The sequence below is a fragment of the Hemiscyllium ocellatum genome, chromosome 14, assembly GCF_020745735.1.
Source record: "Hemiscyllium ocellatum isolate sHemOce1 chromosome 14, sHemOce1.pat.X.cur, whole genome shotgun sequence".
NCBI classification, from domain to species: domain Eukaryota; kingdom Metazoa; phylum Chordata; class Chondrichthyes; order Orectolobiformes; family Hemiscylliidae; genus Hemiscyllium; species Hemiscyllium ocellatum.
Genome location: NC_083414.1, coordinates 2,409,663 through 2,431,830, shown reverse-complemented (window position 1 = coordinate 2,431,830; position 22,168 = coordinate 2,409,663). Strand labels below are relative to the sequence as shown.

Here is a 22,168-nt window from a genome sequence, read left to right as displayed (position 1 = left end):
ACACAGCCTCAACACCGCCTCAACACTGCCTCAACACCGCCTCAAAACTGCCTCAACACTGCCTCAACACCACCTCAAAACCGTCTCAACACCGTCTCAACACCGCCTCAACACAACCTCAACACCGCCTCAACACCGCCTCAACATAACCTCAACACTGTCTCAACACCGCCTCAACACTGTCTCAACACTGCCTCAACACAACCTCAATACTGCCTCAACACCGCCTCAACACAACCTCAACACTGCCTCAACACTGTCTCAACACCGCCTCAACACTGTCTCAACACTGCCTCAACACAACCTCAATACTGCCTCAACACCGCCTCAACACAACCTCAACACTGCCTCAACACTGTCTCAACACAGCCTCAACACCACCTCAACACCGCCTCAACACAACCTCAACACCGCCTCAACACAACCTCAACACAGCCTCAGCACCGCCTCAACACCGCCTCAACACCGCCTGAACACCGCCTGAACACCGCCTCAACACAACCTCAACACTGCCTTAACACCTCCTCAACACCGCCTCAACACCGCCTCAAAACAACATCAACACTGCCTCAACACCACCTCAAGACCGTCTCAACACCACCTCAACACAGCCTCAACACCGCCTCAACACATCCTCAACACAACCTCAACACCATCTCAACACCGCCTCAACACAACCTCAACACTGCCTTAACACCACCTCAACACCGCCTCAACACAACCTCAACACTGCCTCAACACCACCTCAACACCGCCTCAACATAACCTCAACAACACCTCAACACCATCTCAACACCGCCTCAACACAACCTCAACACCGTCTCAACGCCGCCTCAACACAACCTCAACACCGTCTCAACGCCGCCTCAACACAACCTCAACACCGTCTCAACACCGTCTCAACACAACCTCAACATCGCCTCAACACCGCCTCAACACAACCTCAACACAACCTCAACACTGCCTCAACATTGCCTCAACACAGCCTCAACACCGTCTCACTTGTTTCTTCATTCATTCATTCAAGGGATGAGTGTGTCGCTGGCTGGGCCAACGTTTATTGCCCACCTCAATTACCCTTCAGTGGCCTGTTTGGGCATGTCAGAATGCATTTCTAACATTGGTAGTTAGAAGTCATCCACATTGTTGTGAGTATAGAGTCAGGTGCGTATAGGATACACAATGGCTCAGTGGTTAGCACTGCTGCCTCACAGTGCCAGGGACCCGGGGTCAATTCCAGCCTCGGGTGACTGTCTGTGTGGGATTTGTACATTCTCCCCGTGTCTGCGTGGGTTTCCTCCGGGTGCTCCAGTTTCCTCCCACAATCCAAAAATGTGCAGGTTAGGGTGGATTGGCCATGCTAAATTGCCCATAGTGTCCAGGTATGTGCAGACTAGGTGCGTTAGCCATGAGAAATGCAGGGTTATAGCGATAGAGTGGTGGTTGAGTCTGGGTGGGATGCTCTTCGGAGGGTTAATGTGGACTCAATGGGCCGAATGGTCTGCTTCCACACTGTAGAGATTCTATGACATGTAGACCTGACCAGGTTTCCTTCCTTCCTTAAAGGACACTAGTGAACCAGATGGCAATAATTAACATTCATCATTACTTATTTTTATTGAATTCACATAGCACCATCTGCTGTGCTGGGATTCAAACTTATGTCCCTGGAACATTAACCTGAGGTCCAACCGGATTGCTAGCCCAGTGACATTACCACGAACCACTTGGCTCAATAGCTCCCCTGCTCAGATTCTATGTGAAACTGTCGAAATGACAATGCTGGGACCATTCATCGCAATATAAAACCAAGCGTGCCCAAAGTTCACAGAATCTGAGGTTGGTACGAAAGTCCAGATCACAGCAACCCTCTGCCTCTGGCTGTGATTGGTTGTTAACATGTTGCCTTACTAATCCAGGCTGCTGTCATGTGGTTCACCCAGTCACTGTCAGAGCCATTAAACTCAATGTTCATCATTCTCCATCAAGCCAGCAATCCTCTGAGTCCGTGTGCCTGACAGACACACCCCTCTCTCAACAATGATTAGCCAAACCCATTTAATCCATTACTGGCATCATCTCTGGAAAATTCAACCTTTATTGCCCCTCCCAAGTTGCTATAAAAACAGGAGGGGGGGGTGTGGAGGTAAGGAGGCTTGTTAAACTTCTTCATGACTCCTTGGTAAATGCTTAGAAACATAGACAATAGGTGCAGGAGTAGGCCATTCAGCCCTTCAAGCCTGCACCACCATTCATCAAACCTCGGTATCCCATTCCCACCCTCTCCCCATACCCCTTCATCCCTTTAACCGCAAGGAACACGTCCAGCTCCCTCTTGAATATATCTAACAAACTGACCCCAACAGCTTCCTGTGGGAGAGAATTCCACAGGTTTCCAACTCTCTGAGGGAAGAAATTCTTCCGCATCTCAGTCCTGAATAACTTACCCCTTATTCTGAGACTGTGACCCTTAGTTCTGGACTTCTCCAGCATCGCAAACATTCTCCCCACATCCAGCCTGTCCTGTCCCATCAGGATTTTATATGTTTTTAGGAGATCCCCCTCATTCCTCTAAATCCCAGTGAGTACAAGCCCAGTCGATCCAGTCTTTCCTCACATGTCAGTCCTGCCATCCCGGGAACCAGGCTGGTGAACCTTCGCAGGACTCCCTGCATGTCCTTCCTCAGAGTAGGAACCCAAAACTGCCCACAATCCTCAAGGCGTGGCCTCACTAAGGCCCACTATAACTGCAGCAAGATATCCTTATTCCAATCCTCTTGCTATGAAGGCTAACACGCTATTAGCTTTCCTCGCTGCCTGCTGCACCTTCATGCTTAATTTCAGTGACTGTTCCACCATGACATCCAGGTCTCGTTGCACCCCACCTTTTTCTAAACTGCCACCATTCAGATAATAATCTGCCTTCCTGCTTTTGCCACCAAAGTGGATAACCTCACACTTATCCACATTATATTGCATTTGTAAAGTATTTGTCCACTCAGCCAGTCTATCAAAGACACCCTGCAGCCTCTTAGCATCCTCCTCACAGCACACCCTGCCACCCAGCTTAGTGTTATGTACACATTTGGAGATATTGCATTCAATTCCTTCATCCAAATCATTAATGTATATTGTGAACAGGTGGGGTCCCAGCACTGAACCCTGTGGTACCCCAATCATCACGGCCTCTCACTCATTTATTCCAACTCCCTGCTTCCTGCCTGCCAACCAGCTCTCTATCCATGTCAATACATTACCTCCAGTACCATGGGCTTTAATGTTCCTTACTAATCTCTTGTAGAACCTTGTCAAAAGCCTTTTGAAAGTCCAGATAGACAACGTCTAGTTTGATCTAACTGAGGGCCTGAGGAGCCAATTCCATCTGGGTAGGGCTGGAGTCACATGTAGACCCAGAGGAAGAGCTGGTTTCCTTTCCGAATGGCTATCAGTGATTCGCTGGGTTTTAAGGTTTCACTGAGAACAGTTTTTATTTGTGAAAATTTTAAAGATGGAATTGAGGATTTTTGATTGCACCCAGTGGGGCCTGAGCTCAGGTTCCCCAGACTCTGGATGACTTGCTCACAAACATTCCCATTGCTTTCATAAGCAATGTCCACAAACAACATCACTGAAGTTCGGAAAATAGACTCAAGGAAGTGCTGGAAACACTCAGCTGGTTGTGGGGAGTGAACAGGGCTTATGTCCCACCTCATTAGAATGGAGGAAGGGGAGCTGGTGGCCTCATGGTATTATCGACTGAGTGTTAATCCAGAGACCCAGCTAACGTTCTAGAGACCTGAGTTTGAATCCTTCTACAGCAGATGGTGGAATTTGAATTCAATAAAAACCTGGAATGAAGATTGTGGTCTAATGATGACCATAAAACGATGGTCAGGGAAAACCCATCTGGGTCACTAATGTCCTTTAGGGAAGGAATCTGCCACCCTTACCCGGTCTGGCCTACAAGTGACTCCAGACCCACAGTGATGTGGTTGACTCTTAACTGCCCTCTGGGCAATTAGGGATGGACAATAAATGCTGCCCTGTGCTAGCTTCATCCTGTGAATGAATAGTAAAGGGCAGATAGACCACGAGGAATTCTGAGTGACAATGAGGCAAAAGGAAAGTGTTGAAGGCAGTGAGGTTTCATGACGAAAGACTTCCTGGTAGAACATAAAATAAAGAAATATAAATGTGTCCAAAATGATGAGAGAACGGCCCAGTAACGGTGACTGAACTCAGCGCTGAGTTGTACAAATGTAGGTAGCTGGTTCCATTGCTTTCTCTACTCATTTACAATCTGCTGTCTAAACCCCTCCCAAACCCACCTTTTCTTTCTTTCACCAGTTCCAGAAAACCTTTGTCATATCATCTCTCCTGACTGTTCCAGACCTTCCCTTTTGTGCTTCGATTCCACCCAGTCCATGACCCCTCCCTCCTCAACACACCTCGCTCCCTCTGCTCCCTGACCTTTGACTCCCACCAAAAGCACCAAGCCCCAACCCCTACCCTCAGGCTCCTGGCTCCACTCCAGACTGGGTCCTGGGAAGGTGGGGGTGGGGGGACCCTGTCACCTTCCGTTCTCCACTTCACTCCATCCCCAGATGGGGAGGATGATGGATGGCCAACCCCTGCCACTGCCAATTCAGGCCATGAGGTCAATTCATGGTCATTTAAGCCCCTCATTCCAATCCCAGTTATGTGCTAATCCCCTCCATGGCCCTTTGGTTGTATTGTTCCTTCATAATGCTAAAGATTGGGGGATCTCACATGTCAATACTCTTTTGCTCTAACCTGGGGCCTGGTCTAACCTGGGGCCTGGTCTAAACTGGGGCCTGGTCTAACCTGGTCTAACCTGGGCCTATCTAACCTGGGTCAAGATTAGAGTGGTGTTGGAAAAGCACAGCAGGTCAGGCAGCATCCTGATGAAGGGCTCCTCCCCAAAACATCGATTTTCCTGCTCCTTGGATGCTGCCTGACCTGCTGTGCTTTTCCAGCGCCACTTGATCTCTGATCTCCAGCATCTGCAATCCTCACTTTCGCCTATCTAACTTGGGGCCAGCCTAATCTGGGCCTGTTCTAACCTGGGCCTGGGCTAACTGGGCCTGTTCTAACTGGGCCCGGTCTGACCTGGGGCCCACAGTTATGTGCAGCTGAGGAGGGACGAGGGGCAGTACCTGACCACATCCATCGAGGCAGCTCCTGATTTGAAGAAATCGGTTGAATCTACAATTTCTGTGACATTCGAGAGGATGCCCTTCCAGATAACCTCATCAAAACAAAACATGGAGAAAGATTAAAACCCAGGGAGAGGTACAGACACAGAATCAACAACTGGTGCCTCACTACAGCAACACATTCTCAGAACAGAAAAACAATACAAATTCAAGCATTTTTAAAAAAAGTGTTCACTTAATTTTGTACTTATTCAGGTATAGATGACAGTGTGAAAATGAGACACAACCAGCGGCAATTTCAAATACTCCCAGGACAGGGACAGCACGGGGTTAGATACAGAGTAAAGCTCCCACTACACTGTCCCCCCATCAAACACTCCCAGGACAGGGACAGCACGGGGTTAGGTAGAGAGTAAAGCTCTCTCAACACAGTCCCCCCATCAAACACTCCCAGGACAGGGACAGCACAGGGTTAGATACAGAGTAAAGCTCCCTCTACACTGTCCCCCCCATCAAACACTCCCAGTATAGGGACAGCACAGGGTTAGAGACAGAGTAAAACTCCCTCAACACTATCACCCCATCAAACACTCCCAGGACAGGGACAGCACTGGGTTAGGTACAGAGTAAAGCTTCCTCTACACTGTTCCCCATCAAACATTCCCAGGATAGGGACAGCACAGGGTTAGATACAGAGTAAAGCTCCCTCTACACTGTCCCCCATCAAACACTCCCAGGACAGGGACAGCACAGGGTTAGATACAGAGTAAAGCTCCCTCTACACTGTCCCCAACAGACACTCCCAGGACAGGGACAGTACAGGGTTAGATACAGAGTAAAGCTCCCTCTACACTGTCCCCAACAGACACTCCCAGGACAGGGACAGCACAGGGTTAGATACAGAGTAAAGCTCCCTCTACACTGGCCCCCATCAAACACTCCCAGGACAGGGACAGCACGGGGTTAGATACAGAGTGAAGTATGTGAGCCATGTGTGCCCACTTCAGACTAACCTGTCCTACGTCAGGGTGAAGCTTTCTCAATCCTTTCAGTTTGAAGTTACTCAGTGGGTTAACTGAAGTCACCCCGATGAACCCAGGCCCAGGAGGTCTGAATCTGGGAATACTGAACCCCTGCGTGAGGGGCCTCCTACCAGCCAGGCAGAGAGGTAACTAACTCCCTCAGGACACATTCATTCCAAATCAGAATTCAGAGACAGATGGGGCTGGAGTTGTGGCTGTGAGGTGATGGGATACTAGAGGACCAGATGGTCCCACTCTTGCTCATATCTCTAAGCAGCCTGCTCTTTATGTGACCCATCATTCTATTCCCTTCCTGCTTCTCCTGTGAGTTTATCCAAAATCCCCTTCAATACATTAATATAATTCCCCTGGCCCAGGGCCCTGTGGGAATGAGTCCTCCACTCTCCGCACTCTCTGTGAGAGTTAGTCCCACATTCTCCCCCCACTCTGTGGGAGTCAGTCCCACATTTTCCCCTCACTCTGTGGGAGTCAGTCCCACATTCTCCCCCCACTCTGTGAGAGTGAGTCCCACATTCTCCCCCCACTCTGTGGGAGTCAGTCCCACATTCTCCCCTCACTCTGTGGGAGTCAGTCCCACATTCTCCCCTCACTCTGTGGGAGTCAGTCCCACATTCTCCCCCCACTCTGTGGGAGTCGGTCCCACATTCTCCCCACTCTCTGTGGGAGTCAGTCCCACATTCACCCCTCACTCTGTGGGAGTCAGTCCCACATTCTCCCCCCACTCTGTGAGAGTGAGTCCCACATTCTCCCCCCACTCTGTGGGAGTCGGTCCCACATTCTCCCCTCACTCTGTGGGAGTCAGTCCCACATTCTCCCCCCACTCTGTGGGAGTCAGTCCCACATTTTCCCCTCACTCTGTGGGAGTCAGTCCCACATTCTCCCCCTCACTCTGTGGGAGTCAGTCCCACATTCTCCCCCCACTCTGTGGGAGTCAGTCCCACATTCTCCCCCCACTCTGTGGGAGTCAGTCCCACATTCTCCCCCTCACTCTGTGGGAGTCAGTCCCACATTCTCCCCTCACTCTGTGGGAGTCAGTCCCACACACTGTCCCCCCTCCTCAGGGGAAACCTTTCCCTTGAATTCCCCATTGGACAGTATCCAATTGAACACAACATGTCTTCAGCACTTACTCGGAGTTGCTCTTTGATTTTCTCCTCCTCTTCAGTTAGCTGTAAGGAGGAACTTTCTGAAGAGGAAAAGTATTTGGAGGCTGGGATCATTTTACCATCTTCAAACTGCAAACTCTTCACCAAAAGCTGTAAGGAAACCACGTGTTTCACAAAAACATTTCCCCAATAAGGGATTGGGGGCAAAGGTCAATGTGCAATAGGACATCATCGCATCATCTATTCACCATCGCTCACAATTACTCACTATTACTCTCTAGATTACTCACTATTACTCTAAAATTCTCACCATCATTCTCAATTAGTAACCATCACACTCAATTACTCACTATTACCACCCAATTACTCACCATCACTTTCAAATACTCACCAGCACTCTCCATTACTCACCATTGCTCACTATTACACTCAGTTACTCGTTATCACTCACCATTATTTACCAGCACTGTCCACTACTCAACCTTAACTCTCGATTACTCACATCGCTCTCAATTATTTACCAACATTCTCAATTACTCACTATTACACTCAATCACTGACCATCACTCTTGATTACTCACCATCAGACTCAATTTTTCAGCATTGCACTCACTTATTGATCATAGCTCTCAATTATTCACTATCACTCTCGGATACTCATTATTACACTAAATTACTCACCATTGCTCTCAATTACTCAAAGTTGTACTCAATTGCTCGCTATCACTCTCAATTACTCACCATCACTTTCCATTACTCATCATCACTCCCGATTTCTCACTATTACACTCAATTATTCACCAACACTCTCCATTATTCACCAGCAGTCTCCATTACTCACCATCACTTCCGTTACTCACCATCATTCTCAATTACTCACTATCACTCCCGTTTTCTCACCATCACTCTTGATTACTCACCATCACTCTCAATGAAACACCATTGCTCTCAATTACTCACTATTAAGCTCAATCACTCACCATCACTCTGTATTACTCACCCATCACTATCAATGAAACATCATTGCTCTCAATTACTCACTATTAAACTCAATTACTCACCAACACTTTGTATTATTCACCATCACTATGTATTACTCACCCATCACTCTACATTATTCGCCATCGCTCTCGATTACTCACCATCACTCTCAATTACTAAGCATTGCACTCACTTACTGACCATCACTCTTGATTACTCATCATTACACTAAATTACTCACCTTCGCTCTCAATTACTCAGCACTGTGCTCAATTATTGATTATCACTCTCGATTGCTCACCATCACACTCAATTACTCACCATTGCATTCAATTACTCACTATCACTCTCCATTACTCACCAGCACTCTCCATTATTCATCATCACTCTCGATTACTCACACTCTCAATTATTCACTCTTAAACTCAATTACCCATCACACTCTCCATTATTACCAGTACTCCCCATTGCTCTTAATTACTCACTATCACACTTGATTACTCACCATCACTCTTGAATACTCACTATTACACTCAATTACTGACCATCACTGTTGATTACTTGCCATCACTCTCGATTACTCACAATCACTCTTCATTACTCATTATTACTCTCAATTACTCACCATCACTCTCAATTACTCAGCATGGCACTCAATTACTGATTATCACTCTCAATTACTCACCATCACTCTCAATTACTCACTATTACACTCAATTACTCACCATCACTATCCATTACTCACCAGCATTCTCCATTACTCACCATTGCTCTTAATTACTCACCATCACACTTGATTACTCACCATCACTCTTGATTACTCACTATTACACTCAATTACTGACCATCATTCTTGATTACTCACCATCAATCACAATTACTCACCATAACTCTTGATTACTCACCATCACTCTCAATTACTCACCATCACTCTCCATTATTCATTATCACTCTCGATTACTCATAATCACTCTCAATTTCTCACCATCACTCTCCATTACTCCACCATCACTGTCCATTACTCAACATCACTCTCGATTACTTACAATCACTCTCGATTATTCACTCTTACACTCAATTACTCACCATCACTCTCCATTATTCACCAGTACTCTCCATTGCTCACCATTGCTCTTGATCAGAGCTGAAAATTTGTTGCTTCTAAAAGCGCAGCAGGTCAGGCAACATCCAAGGAACAGGAGAATCGACGTTTTGGGCATGAGCTCTTCTTCAGGAAAGGCTTGATTACACATCATTACTCTCAATTACTCACCATCACTCTCAATTACTCAGCATTGCACTCAATTACTGATTTTCACTCTCAATTACTCACCAGCATTCTCGATTACTCACTATTACATTCAATTACTCACCATCACTCTCCATTATTCACGAGCACTCTCCATTACTCACCATTGCTCTTAATTACTCATCATCACACTTGATTACTCACTATCACTTTTGATTACTCAGTATTACACTCAATTACCGACCATCACTCTTGATTACTCATCATCACTCTCAATTACTCACCATCGCTCTCAATTACTCACTATTACACTCAATTACTGAACATCACTATTGATTTCTCGCCATCACTCTCGATTACTCACAATCACTCTCGATTACTCACCATCACTCTCCATTACTCACTATTGTACCCAATTACTGACCATCACTCTAGATTACTCACAATCAGTCTTGATTACTCACCACCACTCTCAATTACTCACCATCGCTGTCAATTACTCAGCATTGCACTCAATTACTGATTATCACTCTCAATTACTCATCATCACTCTTGATTACTCACTATTACACTCAATTACTCACAACCACTCTCCATTATTTATCAGCACTCTCCATTACTCACCATCACACTTGATTACTCACCACTCTTGATTACTCAGTATCTCTCTTGATTATTCATTATTACTTTCAATTACTCACTATCACTCTCAATTACTCAGCATTGCACTCATTTACTGATTTTCACTCTCAATTACTCACCATCACTCTCGATTACTCACAATCACTCTCGATTGCTCACCATCTCTCTCCATTACTCACTATTGTACTCAATTACTGGCCATCATTCTTGATTACTCACCATCACTCTTGATTACTAACTATCACTCTTGATTACTCATTATTACTCTCAATTACTCACCATCACTCTCAATTACTCAGCATTGCACTCAATTACTGATTATCACTCTCAATTAATCACCATCACTCTCGATTACTCACTATTATATTCAATTACTCACCATCACTCTCCATTATTCACGAGCACTCTCCATTACTCACCATTGCTCTTAATTACTCATCATCAGACTTGATTACTCACCATCACTTTTGATTACTCACTATTACACTCAATTACCGACCATCATTCTTGATTACTCACCATCACTCTCAATTACTCACCATCACTCTTGATAACACCATCACGCTCAATTACTCACCATCACTCTCAATTACTCACCATCGCTCTCAATTACTCACCATCACTCTCAATTAGTCACCGTCACTCTCAATTACTCACCGTCACTCTCCATTACTCACCACCACTCTTGATAACTCACCATCACTCTCAATTACTCACCATCACTCTTGATAACTCATCATCACTCTCAATTACTCACATCACTCTCAATTAGTCACCATCACTCTCAATTAGTCACCATCATTCTCGATTACTCATCATCACTCTCCATGATTCACTATTGTACTCAATTACTGACCATCACTCTTGATTATTCACCTACCTCTTGATTATTCATTATCACACTCAATTACTCATCATCACTCTCAATAACTCAGCATTGCACTCAATTTCTGATGATCACTCTTGGTTACTCACCATCACACTCAGTTCCTCACAATTGCTCTCAATTACTGACCATTGCTCTCAATTACCACCATCGCTCTCAACTACTTACAATTACACTCAAACATCATCATCACTCTCAATTAATCACCATTAATCACCATTGCACTCAATTACGTTTCATTGCACTTAATTACTCACCTTCACTCTCGGTTACTCACCAACACTCTCAATTACTCACCATCACTCTCGATAACTCACCATCACTCTCAATTGCTCACCATTGCTCTCAATTAGTCACCATCACTCTCAATTACTCACCGTCACTTTCCATTACTCACCATCACTCTCCATTACCCACCATCACTCTCAATTACTCACCATCACTCTTGATAACTCATCATCACTCTCAATTAGTCACCATCACTCTCAATTACTCATCATCACTCTCAATAACTCAGCATTGCACTCAATTTCTGATGATCACACTTGATTACTCACCATCACACTCAGTTCCTCACAATTGCTCTCAATTACTGACCATTGCTCTCAATTACCACCATCGCTCTCAACTACTTACAATTACACTCAAACATCATCATCACTCTCAATTAATCACCATTACTCACCATTGCACTCAATTACATTTCATTGCACTTAATTACTCACCATCACTCTCGGTTACTCACCAACACTCTCAATTACTCACCAACACTCTCAATTAGTCACCATACTCTCAATTACGCACCATCACTCTCAATTACTCACTATTACTCTCAGTTACTCACCATCACTCTCAGTTACTCATCATTGCTCTTGATTACTCACCATCACTCTCAATTACTCAGAATTGCACTCGATTACTCGTCAGCACACCCGATTACCATGACAGTTTGATTACACCAGAACTGGGTCATATTTATTCCTCTGCTTGTTTCAATCAGAAAACTTTCTGAAGATGCAGAATCCAGAGTTTGAAGAACGGGATTATTACCATTTTCCCATCATTCCCAAAGAGGAGCAGACCGTTCCTGGTGACAATGGCAGGGGCATGAGCTCCCGGAATGTCCAGTGTCTGACCCTGGGGCGGGGCGTCACTGACCAATGTCGAGCCGAAAAACGTCAGCTTCTGAAATAGAAAAAGGACAACATGATCTTGTTTGTGCTACACACCCACATGACAGTAAAGAGGCCATTCAGCCCTTTGAGTACATCCCAAAGTATTCAATGAGATGTTGATGTTCCTAAACAGCCATTTCTGCTCCAGCTCCTTCCCATTGCTGGTCTCAGTGTTGGCGAAAATTGTCCAGATCCCAGGTCCATGACTGTTATGTGAACTTTTACCTTAATACTTTATTTTCCACTTTATACCTAAGAGTTTGTACTGAGGTACCTGTGACAATGCTGTCACTTTAAGGGGTTATTTTGTCCAGGTTTTTTGGAAGATAGGCAGAGGCTCCAGGCTGTCTCTCAGAGAGTAAACAGGTTGTGAGGCCTTGGTTTATGTTTGGAACAATGGAACAGCCTGGGTGTGGCCTGCTATCACAGATCCAGATTCCTGGCTTTTGGTTTTTTTCAGTAACTTAAGAAGCTTTTAAGGGTCTCAACAGAGTTAGAGCCTCTGGAGCATGTTTGCTAACTGCTATTCTCTCTGAATCGTCTCTTGTTTTTTCCTCCTGGATTGGAGAACTGCATGTGAGAATCGGTGTCTGAATTTGCCTTTTTTGCCAAGGGGTGTGTTTCTGGGATTTTACTGTATTGGAACAGTTTATTTGTAATAGTTCATGTATCCATTATTCTGTTAAGTTTTCCAATAGTCCAGTTATTCCACAGTCCTCTTTCTTGTGGTTGCATTTGTGTTTACATAAATTGTGTTTTGCTTAACATTAAGCAGTTTGACCAATCACATTGCATCTGGAACACTGCACCTCACACCTACCTTTCAAATAAGAAAAACTTAGAGTCTGGGCTACCTTCTTAAGATATATCAAGGGGGTCCGGTCTGATCCATAACAGCACCTTTGTCTGTAACATAGGCCCAGAGATCGGTGACTTTAAACACTTTCACTGTAATCCTATATCCCTGTACTCATGCACAGGTGACAAATAAACCTAATCCGAAAACTGAGTTTTATCCCTTGGTAGTTTTGGATAGCAAGATCGCTCAGTTTCAGGTTGAAAAACTAACATGTGTTGTAATTTCATTTGCCGTTTGTAGAAAACTTTTCCAACTTCTCTTACATCCTTTGTGGTTCCCAGTGTCACTCTAGACCCGCCTGGTGCTAATGTTTTGACTTCCCGCCCCACACCGCTCCCTTTCTCCTGGACTGGCCAGCAACTAAAATCAATTCACTCCATTTTACCTTCTTGGTTCTCCTCAATCCCACTCAAGTTTTGATCAAATTGCCCCCTTAACCATCTAAATACTAGGAAATACAACTGAAACATGCAATCCCTCCTCATTGTTTAACCTCTTGATTTCAGGTATCAGAAGCAAACAACAACAGAGGAACACAACAGCTTTGGCAGCACCTGTGGGAGATAGAAACAGAGTTAATGTAAGAACAGGACTGAAAGCAGCTAAAAGGTGGTATACGGTGACAATAAAACTAATGGATGATGAACAAGAAAGATCAGAACAGAAATCCTGTTGGAGAGTGGAGCAGAACGTCTTCAAGCTGGACATATCTGGAAGAGACAGAGCCCACTTTTTTAGGACTACTAACAGTTCTGAAAAACGGTCTCTGGACTTGAAACGTTAACTCTGTTTTCCTCTCTCCACACATGCTGCCAGACCTGCTGAGTTTCACCAGTACTTCCTGTTTCTGTTTCAGACCTCCAGCATCCACAGTTCTTTGTTTTATTTTAACCCTTTCTGTAACACTGCGCACCCTCTAAGGCCATTGTCCACCCTAAGGTGTGCTGCTCAGAATTGCTCTGAGTAACTCCAGGTCTAACCAGGCTGGGGGGTAGCTGGAGCATGACTTTGACCGCTCTGAATTCCTGTCGTTTTGATGTAACAGTCAGTTTTTCATTTACCTGTGTGGGAAATGGTAAATTAATGTTACTTCTGCAATTCTCAATTATAATTTCTGATACAAGGTGAATGAACTCACACCAGTGTGTAATTGTTTCAGCCAGGAGCTGAGTCAACAAGAATGGGAACTATGTGGAGGAAATGCATAATTGTTTTTTTGCATTAGCTAAAAGTGTATGCAAGAAAGAAATGGGACTGTAAGACAATGGTTAAAAAATACAGGCTTAGTGATAAGATGCTGTGAAGACAGGCCTGTATAAACAGTCGGTATAAACATCTGTTTCCCACTTTTACAGAAACACAGGAACAAACCCCAATTAAAAGGGCTTAGTGATAAGATGCTGAGAGGGGCAGCACAGATGGAGGGAGTAGATAATGGTAAGGCAAGGATGTGCCCACAGCAGGATGAGGGCAAATGGCCTTGAGAACAAGAATGAGCATGTTTTTCACAGACCAGGCCGGATAAGACACGAGGTAAACAGGAGTAATGGGTACCGGTCTGAGGGAAGGGGAGGATGTAAACAGGGGGTGAAAACAATGAAATAAGAAAAAATATGTGGGAACCAAATTATATAAATATCGAGTATTTGTTGAATTCAGTGTGTGTTGTCCCTGCCTTGTGGACATCACACCCACTTGCAAGTGTGAAATAAAGGGCACTACTGATTCAGATCTTGTCTCGGACTGAAATTATTGAAGTGAGTGAGTGTTGTTTCTCACATACTTCAGGAGTGATTTCTGGTTGTGTTCTTTAATGATTTCTGTGTATTGACACAATGTCTCTCCACTGTTTTTAACCTTTAATCATTTATAAAGCACATGTCTTTTGTGTCACTGTTGAATTTGCACATATGACTTTATAATCCACCATTTATAAAATAATTTAGAATGGCTAGAGCAAAGAACTAGTCTAGTCAGTGCACCATGTGTTATCACTTAAAGAGCAATGATATAGAAGCTTGAACACACGCACCAGCAGGTTCATTAGACTGATGGATGGACCTCTCTAGTTTCAAATCTAATGTTGATCTTGCTTCGTGCCCTCCTGTGCAGTTTAACCCTGTACACCTCGCTCAGTCTCAGCACCCTGTGATCTGTATGTCCTTGTTTGCTATAATCTGCCTGTATTGCTCGCAAAACAAAATGTTACACTGTGCTCTGGTACATGTGACTACAATAAATCAAATGTTACTTTAAGAACACAGTATGCTAATGAGCTAAACACCAAGATGTCATCAAAAGACCAGAGGCTCTGTTCTCTTTGCACTGCAGCCCAGTACATGTGTAGAGATTGCTATATAGTATGTGTGTAGTGATTTGCTATATAGGACATGTGTAGAGATTGCTACATAAAACGCGTGTACGAATTGCTATATAGTACGCGTGCAGAGATTGCAATATAGTACATGTGGAGGGATTGTGAGACAATACATGTGTAGAGATTTCTATATAGTTCATGTGTACGGATTGCTGTATAGTACGCGTGGAGGGTTTGCTATATACTACATGTGTAGGGATTGCTATATAGTACGAGTGTAGTGATTTGCTATATAGGACGCGTGTAGAGATTGCTATATGTTATGTGTGTACAAATTGCTATGTAGTACGTGTGTAGAGATTGCTATATAGTATGCGTGTAGAGATTGCTACATGAGACGCATGTACGAATTGCTATATAGTACGTGTGTAGAGATTGCAATATAGTACATATGGAGGGATTGCTATACAATATGTGTGTAGAGATTTCTATGTAGTTCATGTGTAGGGATTGCTATATAGTACGCGTGTAAAGCTTGCTATATAGTATGGGTGTATGGATTGCTAGATAGTATGTGTGTAGAGATTGTTATATAGTATATAGCAATCTCTACACATGTACTATATAGCAATCTGCACACGCGTACTATATAGGACACATGTAGAGATTGCTATATAGTACACATGTAGGGATTGCTATATAGGACACGTGGAAGGTTTGCTATATACTACACGTGTAGAGATTGCTATATAGTATGTGTATAGGGATTGCTATATACAACATGTGTAGAGATTGCTGTATGGTGCACGTGTACGGATTGCTATATAGGACGCGTGTAGAGATTGCTTTACAGTACACATGGAGAGATTGCTATATAGGAAGCATGTAGAGATTGCTATATGGTACGCGTGTAGCAATTGCTATATAGTACATGTGTAGGGATTGCTATATAGTACATGTGTAGGGATTGCTATATAGTACGTGTGTAGAGATTGCAATATACTATATAGCAAACTCTACATGCGTCCTATAAAGCAATCCGCACATGCATACTATATAGGGCACGTGCAGAGATTGCTATATAGTACGCATGTAGAGATTGTTTTATAGTACATGTGTTGGCATTGCTATATAGTACGTATGTAGGAATTGTTATATATTACGTGTGTAGAGATTGCTATATTGGATGCATGTAAATATTGCTATATAGTACTCGTGTACGGATTGCTATATAGTACGCGTGTAGGAATGCTATATAGTACGTGTGTAGTGATTGCTATATCGTACATGTGTCAGGATTGTCATATAGTACACGTGTATGGATTGCTACATAGTACGTGTGTAGGGATTGCTATACAGTATACATGTAGAGATTGCTATATAGTGCACGTGTACGGATTGCTGTATAGGACGTGTGTAGAGATTGCTATATAGCACGCGTGTAGCAATTGCTATATAGTACATGTGTAGGGATTGCTATATAGTACATGTGTAGGGATTGCTATACAGTATACATGTAGAGATTGCTATATAGTACACGTGTCCGGATTGCTCTGTACTACGTGTGTAGAAATTGCTATATTATAAGTGTGTAGAGATTGCTATATCGTAGTGTGTAGGGATTGCTATATAGTAGGTGTGTAGGGATTGCAATATACTGCAAGTATAGACATTGCTATATAGTACACATGTAGGGATTGCTTTATTGTATGTGGGTAGAATCGCTATTTAGCACATGTGTAGGGATTGCTATATAGTGCATGTGTAGAGATTGCTAAATATACGCCTATAGAGATTGCTATATATTACGTGCGTAGAGATGGCTATATAGTGCGCGTGTAGAGATTGCTATATAGTACCTGTGTAGACATTGCTATATAGTACGTGTGTAGGGATTGCTATATACTACATGTGTAGAGATTGCTATACAGTACACATGTAGAGATTGCTATATAGGACACATGTAGAGATTGCTATATAGTACGCATGTAGCAATTGCTATATAGTACATGTGTAGGGATTGCTATATAGTACGTGTGTAGGGATTGCAATATAGTACGTGCGTAGAGATTGCAATATAGTATATAGCAATCTCTACACGCGTATTATAAAGCAATCCACACACGCATACTACATAGGACACGTGTAGAGATTACTATATAATACGTGCGTAGGGATTGCTATATAGTATGTGTGGAGTGTTTGCTATATACTACGTGTGTAGAGATTGCTATATAGTACGTATGTACAGATTGCTATACACTACATGTGTAGAGATTGCTATATAGTATATATTTAGGGATTGGTATACAGTACGTGTGTAAAGATTGTATCGTACTCGTGTACAGATTGCTATATAGTTCATGTGTAGAGATTGCTTTATAGTACGTGTGTAGGAATGCTATATAGTACATGTGTAGTGATTGCTATATTGTACATGTGTCAGGATTTCTATATAGTACGTGTGTAGAGATTGCTACATAGTACATGTGTAGGGATTGCTATACAGTACACGTGTAAAGATTGCTATATAGTACGTGTGTAGGAATGCTATATTGTACATGTGTCAGGATTTCTATATAGTACGTGTGTAGAGATTGCTATACAGTACGTGTGTAGGGATTGCTATACAGTACATGTGTAGAGATTGCTATATAGTACGTGTGCAGGGAATGCTATATAGTACGTGGGTAGTGATTGCTATATTGTACATGCGTCAGGATTGCTATATAGTACGTGTGTAGTGATTGCTATATCGTACATGTGTCAGGATTTCTATATAGTACGTGTGTAGAGATTGCTATACAGTACGTGTGTAGGGATTGCTATACAGTACATGTGTAGAGATTGCTATATAGTACGTGTGCAGGGAATGCTATATAGTACGTGAGTAGTGATTGCTATATTGTACATGCGTCAGGATTGCTATATAGTACGTGTGCAGAGATTGCTACATAGTACATGTGGAGGGATTGCTATATAGTACGTGTGTAGAAATTGCTATGTTGTACATGTGTAGGGATTGCTATACAGTACGCGTGTAGAGATTGCTATATAGTACACGTGTCCGGATTGCTCTGTAGTATGTGTGTAGAAATTGCTATATTATAAGTGTGTAGAGATTGCTATAGAGTATGCATGTGCGGATTGCTAAATAGTATGTGTGTAGGGATTGGTATATAGTATGCGTGTAGAGATTGCTATATAGTACGCATGTAGAGATTGCTATAATGTACACCTGTAGAGATTGCTTTATATTATGTGTGTAGAGATAGCTATATAGGATGCGTGTGGACATTATTATATAGTACATGTGTAGGGATTGCTATATAGTACGCATGTGCGGATTGCTAAATAGTATGTGTGTAGGGTTTGGTATATAGTATGCGTGTAGAGATTGCTATAATGTACACCTGTAGAGATTGCTATATATTACAGGTGTAGAGTTTGCTATATAGGATGCGTGTAGAGATTGCTATATAGTACACGTGTAGAGATTGCTATATAGTACATGTGTAGGGATTGCTATATAGTATGTGTGTAGAGATTGCTATGATGTACACCTGTAGAGATTGCTATATATTACAGGTGTAGAGTTTGCTATATAGGATGCGTGTAGAGATTGCTATATTGTATACCTGTAGAGATTGCTATATAGTGCACGTGTAGAGATTGCTATATAGTATGCGTAAAGAGATTGCTATATAGTACATTTGTTGGGATTGCTATACAGTACTTGTGTAGGGATTGCTATATAATACATGCGTAGAGATTGCTAAATAAGACGCGTGTACGGATTGCTATATAGTATGTATGGAGATTGCTATATAGTACGTGTGTAGAGATTGCTATATAGTATGCGTGTAGAGGTTGCTATATAGTATGTGTGTAAGGATTGCTACACAGTACATGTGTAGAGATTGCTATATAGTACATGTGTAGGGATTGCTATTTCGTACATATTTAGAGGTTGCTATATAGTACGCGTGTACGGATTTCTATATTGCACGTGTAGAGATTGCTATATGGTTTGTGTGCAGAGATTGCTATACAGGACGTGTGTAGAGATTGCTATATAGTACACATGTAATGATTGCTATATAGTATGTGTGTAGAAATTGCTATATCGTACATGTGTCAGGATTGCTATAAATTATGTGTGTAGAGATTGCTATATAGGACACATGTAGAAATTGCTATATAGGACAAGTGTATGGATAGCTATATAGTATGTGTATAGGGATTGCTGTATAGCACACGTGCAGGGATTGCTATATAATACGTGTGTAGAGATTGCTATACAGGACATGTGTAGAGATTGCTATACAGTACGCATGTATGGATTGCTATGTAGTACATGTGTAGCGATTGCTATATTGCAATTGTGTAGAGACTGCAATATCGTATGTGTGTAGGGATAGCTATATAGTGCATGTGTAGAGATTGCTATATGGTATCTGAGTACGAATTGCTATATAGTACGTGTGTAGAGATTGCTATATAATCCATGTGCAGAGATTGCTTTACAGTACACGTGTAGAGATTGCTATATAGTATGCATGTACGGATGGCTACAGAGATTTCAATATGCTATGCGTGCATTGACTGCAATATAGGACATGTGCAGAGATTGCTATATAGTATGCGTGTATGTAGTACGTATGGAGTACATTGAGAATGGAGTACATTGAGAATGGAGTACATTGTGAATGGAGTATATTGAGAATGGAGTACATTGTGAATGAAGTACACTGTGAATGGAACACATTGTGAATGGAGTACATTGAGAAAGGAGTATATTGTGAATGGAGAACATTGTGAATGGAGGACATTGTGAATGGAGCACATTGAGAATGGAACACATTGAGAATGGAGTACATTGAGAAAGGAGTATATTGTGAATGGAGAACATTGTGAATGGAGCACATTGTGAATGGAGTACATTAAGACCATAAGGCATGGGAGTGGAAGTAAGGCCATTCGGCCCATTGAGTCCACTCCGCCATTCCATCATGGCTGAAAGGCATTTCAACTCCACTTACCCGCATTCTCCCCATAGCCCTTAATTCCTCGAGACAACAAGAATCTATCAATCTCGGCCTTGAAGACATTTAGCGTCCCGGCCTCCATTGCACTCTGTGGCAATGAATTCCACAGGCCCACCATTCTCTGGCTGAAGAAATGTCTCCGCATTTCTGTTCTGAATTGACCCCCTCTAATTCTAAGGCTGTGTCCACGGGTCCTAGTCTCCTCGCCTAATGGAAACAATTTCCTAGTGTCCACCCTTTCCAAGCCATGTATTATCCTCTACGCCTCTATTAAGTCTCCCCTTAATCTTCTAAACTCCAATGAATATAATCCTAGGATCCTCAGCTGTTCCTCATATGTTAGACCTGCCATTCCAGGGATCATCCGTGTGAATCTCTGCTGGACACGTTCCAGTGCCAGTATGTCCTTCCTGAGGTGTGGGGACCAAAACTGGACACAGTACTCCAAATGGGGCCTAACCAGAGCTTTATAAAGTCTCAGTAGCGCATCTCTGCTTTTATATTCCAACCCTCTTGAGATAAGAGACAACATTGCATTCGCTTTCTTAATCACGGACTCAACCTGCATGTTTACCTTTAGAGAATCCTCGACTAGCAATCCCAGATCCCTTTGTACTTTGGCTTTACTAATTTTCTCACCATTTAGAAAGTAGTCTATGCTTTTATTCTTTTTGCCAAAGTGCAAGACCTCGCACTTGCTCACGTTAAATTCCATCAGCCATTTCCTGGACCACTCTCCCAAACTGTCTAGATCCTTCTGTAGCCTCCCCACTTCCTCAGTACTACCTGCCTGTCCACCTAACTTCGTATCATCGGCAAACTTCGCTAGAATGCCCCGAGTCCCTTCATCCAGATCATTAATATATAATGCGAATAGCTGTGGCCCCAACACTGAACCCTGCGGGACACCGCTCATCACCGGCTGCCATTCTGAAAAAGAACATTTTATCCCAACTCTCTGCCTTCTATTAGACAGCCAATCCTCAATCCATCCCAGCAGCTCACCTCGAACACCATGGGCCCTCACCTTGCTCAGCAGCCTCCTGTGTGGTACCTTATCAAAGGCCTTTTGAAAGTCTAGATAGACCACATCCACTGGGTTTCCCTGGTCTAACCTACTTGTCACCTCTTCAAAGAATTCCAACAGGTTTGTCAGGCATGACCTCCCCTTACTAAATCCATGTTGACTTGTTCTAATCAGACTCTGCTCTTCCAAGAATTTAGAAACCTCATCCTTAATGATGGATTCTAGAATTTTACCAACAACCGAGGTTAAGCTAATTGGCCTATAATCTTCCATCTTTTGTCTTGATCCTTTCTTGAACAAGGGGGTTACAACAGCCATCTTCCAATCATCCAGGACCTTTCCTGACTCCAGTGACTCTTGAAAGATCTCAACCAATGCCTCCGCTATTCCCTCAGCCACCTCTCTCAGAACTCTAGGGTGTATCCCATCGGGGCCAGGAGATTTATCAATTTTAAGACTTTTTAACTTTTCTAGCACTATCACTTTCGTAACGGCAACCATAATGGAGTTAATGGAGTACATTGAGAATGGAGTACATTGAGAATGGAACACATTGTGAAAGGAGTACATTGTGAATGGATTACATTGAGAATGGAATAGATTGCAAATGGAGTATATTGGGAATAGAGTACAGTGTGAAGGGAGCACATTGAGAATG

At 43.1% G+C, this 22,168-nt stretch overlaps 1 protein-coding gene across 1 annotated transcript in view; it reads right to left on the bottom strand.

The window, feature by feature from the left end:
• aldh1l1 (aldehyde dehydrogenase 1 family, member L1) overlaps positions 1 to 22,168 on the bottom strand; it is a 101,953-nt gene that overhangs the window by 46,400 nt on the left and 33,385 nt on the right. The window contains exons 7-9 of the mRNA XM_060835297.1: positions 12,135 to 12,269; positions 7,351 to 7,476; positions 5,178 to 5,269 (exon numbers count right to left, since the gene is read on the bottom strand). Of these exons, the coding sequence (XP_060691280.1) occupies positions 5,178 to 5,269; positions 7,351 to 7,476; positions 12,135 to 12,269 (353 nt within the window). The remainder of the gene's footprint in view (positions 1 to 5,177; positions 5,270 to 7,350; positions 7,477 to 12,134; positions 12,270 to 22,168) is intronic.